We start from the raw sequence: 7,210 nt of genomic DNA on the forward strand, positions 1-7,210 counted from the left end.
TGAGGGAGCGGCGGGAAATCCTCTTCCTGGAACAAGTTAACAGGTGCAGCAGGGGCCTCAGAGCACCCGGCAGCCTGATGCCCTAACTGGCCACATCGGAAACAGGTATGGGGCTGCCGGGCATAATACACCCGAACGTAGTAACCCAGCAGCTGGACAGAAGATGGGATATCCGACCGCAGGCGCATACCTAAGGTACAGATGTTCGTCCGCTTCCCAGCATACTTCCCTGAGGAAAGCGTGTTCACCCGCACACTTGTAACACGGGGAGGGAGTTCTCGAATGATCTTTCCTCCTTTTTCTCCCTCTACCCGTATTCTTACTTTTTATTCTCTACAAGGGACTCCAAAACTTTTACTAAAGCCGACTCCACGCCACGTGGTCCTAAGACGATTGACCGACTTAGGATTCTACAACCCGTATGACGTGACCTAGGCTTTGAGCTAAACCCTAGAGTCGCCTCCGCCGCCACCACCAGACCAGTAACACTGAGCAATGATCTAGGTCCGGATTGATCATGCTAATTAATCAACCTTGGGGCTTGATCCCCACTATAACCGATGACCTTGAGTGTGGAATTAATTACACGGGAATGATGAATTCCGATTCGATGTTAGAATCGGCGCCCAATTCAACTCTGCCTCGTGTGGACCACGTGACCAGGACAATTTCACATAAATATAACATACACATGGAAATAATAAAAATGCAGAATATTAACTAATTAATTTATTAAAAGAAAAACTAAAACAAAATCTAAATAGTTATCACTCCCTACTTGACCTGAACGGCAATGAATTGACAATCCCTATAAGAACTCATAAAGCAACTCTACCTTGGGCGACCAGCTCAGATGTTGGGGCTGGTCTTGGGGGAGAGGTAAGATGGTTGACCTCTCCCAGTTAATCTCGAGTCCACACTGATCTCTCCTCTCTCTGATGCTCCAGGAGCCCAGAGCAGAGTATTGTTCCGCATAGTCTAAGTTTTTACCAAGTTACTAGCAAGGCTTAAGTTTAACAATTAACCTCTGTTTGTACTGAATTGATCCAGACTGGTTGAATTATTTTACTGAAATTAAATTACACAAGCATCTAACGGCAGAGCTGTTCCCGATCCCAAAAATGGTTATTTGAACTTTGAGAAATAGTGGACATGTCAACTCTGATGACCTATGACCGCCGGTCACTCCGCCTTACAACTTAGATCTGATTCGTGACGTCACTGATGGTGACTTAACTCAATAATTAGAATACTCTTGATATTGTACCCAGTAATATTATACAATACAATTTTAATACAAAATGAATAAAGGCTAATTTCTCTAAATAAGTGAATACTATAGAATGGTTCATTATACGAAGCTATGAACAAGGCGTCGATTATTTTCACCGCGAATTCCCTGGGGTCAGGTCCCGGGTCACCACGCGGGTTCAGCTTCCCATTCTCCCTTGTAGATAAAACATTCTGGAAAATTCTTACAACCAGCCTAGTTTGTTACACACTGATGACTACACCATACCTCCCGAAGAAGCACCGGAGAAGGTCTTCAGGGAACTCCAGGGGCGCACCGTGTACACTGACATAAGTCAGGGCACCACTGCGGTCCGAGACCGCAACAGAGCCGGCACCATCCGGCAACGAACGCCCTTCGTACCGACGGAGGAAGTCCTGATACTCCTCCTCCCTCACGAACTTGATAATCACCCGGTGGGCCATAACAAGCTCAACTCCGTAGACAGCCTCCACCGGGACACGAAGCATGCAGCACATCACCAACTCAATGGCTGGATAACCAGCCTTACACGAGAAACTCCAGTCCCACGGAATTCACACGCAGAACAGGAGGAATTGGAAGGCACCCTATGTCAGAACTGCCACGTCAGCACGCAGCCAGGCAGGCAACAACCACGTGTCTCAAATCACATAATGTTAATAGCTGTGACACCCCACTGAACACCTGCAATAGGTGTAGAAGGGGCAAGCATCATGCTGCACTGTGCAAATTTGTCAAGAAAAATTATGTCAATCCTAAAAAACGGAGGTAGAGAATCTGCACCAGTACAGTGCTGCAAGGTGCGAGATGTGTACAGTGTAATTTGGTGAGTTGCGTGGTGACCGCCGGCCAGGTCGGACGTTCCTGAGGTCTCTCCGGTCCTGGCTAGTGTTTACGTTGGGTGATTGCCTGTTTGCCCTGCTGGTGGTGGTTTGCCACTGACAGGGTGACGTTCGACTTAGCCATGGGGACGTCTCGCCCTCCAATGAAGAGAACGTTGTTGGCTGGTCTCGTGTTTACGGTGCCGGTGGACCATTGGTTGGTTGGTGTCGCCCTGGTGGACGTGCTACATGTACAGCTGTCTGTCCTGGTGGGCATCCAGCTGCTTCAGGGCCACCGTGCTGTGGTCAAGTTCCGCCTCCAGGCTGCCTTTCAGGCGTTTCTCGAGCGGTGTGAGGGGCGTGTTTACCCTCTCCCTGATAATGCTGCCTCCGTTAAGGTGGTAAATCTTAGTGTCACCTTGACGTCTGTGGCGGTGCATGGTGCCCCCTTCGAATTTCAGGACGACTTTTTAACCTCCTGTTTTGAACGATTTGGGACAGTGTTAAGTGTTCGTTGGAACAAGGTCGTTGCCGGGCACTGTGTTGGTATGCTTGACAGCTCCCGCACCCTGACGATGTCGCTGAAGTGTAGTGTACCGTCGTCGATGTCCGTGTTGGGTTTCACGCTCCGCTGCCAGTACCGGGGTCAACCGCGCACCTGTTATCGGTGTGGTCACGAGGGTCATCTGGCTGCGACATGGGAGCAACTGGTCGGGTGCATGTTCTTCGTGCGGAGGATTTTCGCCCCTGTTGCGTTCGGACGGAGTGGGTGCTGTGCCTGAGGCGCCTGATTGCCTGTCTGCTGCTCCGCCTGTTGACGCGAGTTCTACGGAGACACGTCAGGTGACTGCTGTGGCCCCTGGGGTTGTTGAGCCGGTGTGTGTGGGTGTCGGGCCGTCGCCTGCGCTGCGTGTAGTGAAGGGTGTCCCGGTAGAGGTCCATGTCCCGCCCCCGCCTGTGGATGTGATACCGGCTCCCGGGGACGCGGGTTCATTGTTACCACTGGTAACAATGACTACACCACTGGTAACAAAGACTACACCACTGGTAATGAAGACTACACCACTGGTATTGAACACTACACCACAGTTAATGAAGACTACAACACTGGTAACAAAGACTACACTACTGGTAACAAAGACTACACCAATGGTAATGAAGACTACACCACTGGTAACAAAGACTACACCACTGGTAATTAAGACTACACCACTGTCATGAAGACAACAACACTGGTAATGAAGACTACACCACTGGTAACAATGACTACACCACTGGTAACAAAGACTACACTAATGGTAACAAAGACTACACAACTGGTAATGAAGACTACACCACTGGTAATGAGCACTACACCACTGTTAATGAAGACTACAACACTGGTTACAAAGACTACACCACTGGTAACAAAGACTACACCACTGGTAATGATGACTTCACCACTGGTAATGAAGATTTCAACACTGGTAATGAAGACTACAACACTGGTAATAAAGACTACACCACTGGTAACAAAGACTACACCTTTGGTAATGAAGACTTCACCACAGGTCATGAAGACTACAACACTGGTAATGAAGACTACAACATTGGTAATGAAGACTACAACACTGGTAACAGAGACTACACCTCTGGTAATGAAGACTTCACCTATGGTAATAAAGACTACACCACTGGTAACAAAGACTTCACCTTTGGTAATGAAGATTTCAACACTAGTAACAAAGACTACAACACTGGTAACAAAGACTACACCACAGGTAATAATGACTACACTGGTAATGAAGACTATACCACTGGTAACAAAGACTACACCACTGGTAATGAAGACTACAACACTGGTAACAAAGACTACAACACTGGAAACAAAGATTACACCACTGGTAATGATGAATACAACGCTGGTAACAAAGACTACACCACTGGTAACAAAGACTACACCACTAGTAATGAAGACTACACCACTGGTAACAAAGACTACACCACTGGTAATGAAGACTACACCACTGGTAACAAAGACTACAGCACTGGTAATGAAGACTACAACACTGGTAATGAAGACTACAACATTGGTAATGAAGACTACAACACTGGTAATGAAGACTACACCACTGATAACAAAGACTACACCACCGGTAATGAAGACTTCACCACTGGTAATGAAGACTACAACACTGGTAATGAAGACTACAACACTGGTAACAAAGACTACACCACTGGTAATGAAGACTACACCACTGGTAACGAAGGCTACACCACTGGAAATGAAGACTACACCACTGGTAACGAAGGCTACACCACTGGTAATGAAGACTACACCACTGGTAATGGAGACTACACCACTGGTAACAAAGACTACACCACTGGTAATGAAGACTACAACACTGGAAATGAAGACTACAACACTGGTAACAAAGACTACACCACTGGTCAACAAGACTACACCACTGGTAACCAAGACTTCACCACTGGTTATGAAGACTACAACACTGGTAATGAAGACTACAACACTGGTAACAAAGACTACACCACTGGTAATGAAGACTACAACACTGGTAATGAAGACTACAACACTGGTAACAAAGACTACACCACTGGTCAACAAGACTACACCACTGGTAACCAAGACTTCACCACTGGTTATGAAGACTACAACACTGGTAATGAAGACTACAACACTGGCAATGAAGACTACAACACTGGTAACAAAGACTACACCACTGGTAGCAAAGAGTACTGCACTGGTAATGAAGATTACAGCACTGGTAATGAAGACTACACCACTGGTAACGAAGGCTACACCACTGGTAATGAAGACAACACCACTGGTAATGAAGACTACACCACTGGTAACGAAGGCTACACCACTGGTAATGAAGACTACAACACTGGTAATGAAGACATCACCACTGGTCAACAAGACTACACAAATGGTAACCAAGACTTCACCACTGGTTATGAAGACTACAACACTGGTAATGAAGACTACAACACTGGTAATGAAGACTACACCACTGGTAACGAAGGCTACACCGCTGGTAATGAAGACTAAACCACTGGTAATGAAGACTACGCCACTGGTAATGGAGACTACACCACTGGTAACAAAGACTACACCACTGGTTATGAAGAGTACACCACTGGTAACAAAGACTACACCAACGGTAACAAAGACTACACCACTGGTAACAAAGACTACGCCACTGGTAACAAAGACTACACCATTGGTAACAAAGACTACACCACTGGTAACAAAGACTAAACCACTGGTAACAAAGACTACACCACTGGTTATGAAGAGTACACCACTGGTAACAAAGACTACACCACCGGTAACAAAGACTACACCACTGGTAACAAAGACTACGCCACTGGTAACAAAGACTACGCCACTGGTAACAAAGACTACACCACTGGTAACAAAGACTACGCCACTGGTAATAAAGACTAAACCACTGGTAACAAAGACTACACCACTGGTAACAAAGACTACACCACTGGTAATAAAGACTAAACCACTGGTAACAAAGACTATGCCACTGGTAACAAAGACTACACCACTGGTAACAAAGACTACACCACTGGTAACAAAGACTACACCACTGGTAACAAAGACTACGCCACTGGTAACAAAGACTACACCACTGGTAACAAAGACTACACCACTGGTAACAAAGACTACGCCACTGTTTATGAAGAGTACACCACTGGTAACAAAGACTACACCACTGGTAACAAAGACTACACCACTGGTTATGAAGAGTACACCACTGGTAACAAAGACTACACCACTGGTAACAAAGACTACACCACTGGTTATGAAGAGTACACCACTGGTAACAAAGACTACACCACCGGTAACAAAGACTACACCACTGGTAACAAAGACTATGCCACTGGTAACAAAGACTACACCACTGGTAACAAAGACTACACCACTGGTAACAAAGACTACACCACTGGTAACAAAGACTACGCCACTGGTAACAAAGACTACACCACTGGTAACAAAGACTACACCACTGGTAACAAAGACTACGCCACTGGTAACAAAGACTACGCCACTGGTTATGAAGAGTACACCACTGGTAACAAAGACTACACCACCGGTAACAAAGACTACACCACTGGTAACAAAGACTATGCCACTGGTAACAAAGACTACACCACTGGTAACAAAGACTACACCACTGGTAACAAAGACTACGCCACTGGTAACAAAGACTACGCCACTGGTAACAAAGACTACGCCACTGGTAATGAAGACTACACCACTGGTAATGAAGACTACAACACTGGTCAGGAGGACAACTGTTAGAAACTGTGAGAAATATTGCCACATAAACCCCAGGTTCCCGGATGTGTGAGGACTGACCCAGTTGTCAGTCACCTCTTCCTTACCTGCTTCTCAGGAATATATTATTTATACTGATTAATTATTTAAACAGATTTACGTGATATTTAATGTTTGCGCATTTTGGCTGAAGTGTCACTTTTTTAGCGTTAATCCTACAGGCGGAATTATTGTGCATTATACACGCTCCTGTATATTCCTGCAAAGGAGTATACTGGAATGTGTCCTGGGTATATTTAGTTCGTGTGGAAGGTGTGTGTGAAGACGCTGGTGAATGTGCGTGTATTAGCTGACATTTGCTGACATTGGGTGTACACTACGCTTTACTCCTCACAAACTGTGCACGGCATTCATGGATTATTCTGGATTGATCTGGGTATTTTGTACCCAGTTCATCATCCTATTGATTGTTCCACCCATGTTGTGTAGTGTGTTGGTCCCTCCCATGTTGTGTAGTGTGTTGTTCCTCCCATGTTGTTTAGTGTGTTGGTCCCTCCCATGTTGTGTGGTGTGTTGGTCCCTCCCATGTTGTGTGGTGTGTTGGTCCCTCCCATGTTGTGTGGTGTGTTGGTCCCTCCCATGTTGTGTGGTGTGTTGGTCCCTCCCATGTTGTGTGGTGTGTTGGTCCCTCCCATGTTGTGTAGTGTGTTGGTCCCTCCCATGTTGTGTGGTGTGTTGGTCCCTCCCATGTTGTGTGGTGTGTTGGTCCCTCCCATGTTGTGTGGTGTGTTGGTCCCTCCCATGTTGTGTGGTGTGTTGGTC

At 46.3% G+C, this 7,210-nt stretch overlaps 1 protein-coding gene across 1 annotated transcript; it reads left to right on the forward strand.

Moving 5' to 3' along the window:
* Window positions 1-2,080: 2,080 nt before the first annotated feature.
* LOC123752066 (probable serine/threonine-protein kinase clkA) lies at window positions 2,081-6,412 on the forward strand. Its single transcript, XM_069330271.1, has 3 exons — window positions 2,081-2,084; window positions 3,318-5,132; window positions 5,625-6,412. The coding sequence occupies exons 1-3, from the start codon at window positions 2,081-2,083 to the stop codon at window positions 6,410-6,412; spliced, it is 2,607 nt and encodes an 868-aa protein (XP_069186372.1).
* The last annotated feature ends 798 nt before the right edge of the window (window positions 6,413-7,210 follow it).

Source organism: Procambarus clarkii, chromosome 24 (assembly GCF_040958095.1).
Source record: "Procambarus clarkii isolate CNS0578487 chromosome 24, FALCON_Pclarkii_2.0, whole genome shotgun sequence".
Taxonomy (NCBI): domain Eukaryota; kingdom Metazoa; phylum Arthropoda; class Malacostraca; order Decapoda; family Cambaridae; genus Procambarus; species Procambarus clarkii.

Bases quoted from the DNA above. Each gene is read 5' to 3' on its own strand.
- LOC123752066 (XM_069330271.1), top strand. The intron at 5,133-5,624 runs GTAATGAAGACT...CTGGTAACAAAG, and splicing joins TAACGAAGGCTACACCGCTG to ACTATGCCACTGGTAACAAA.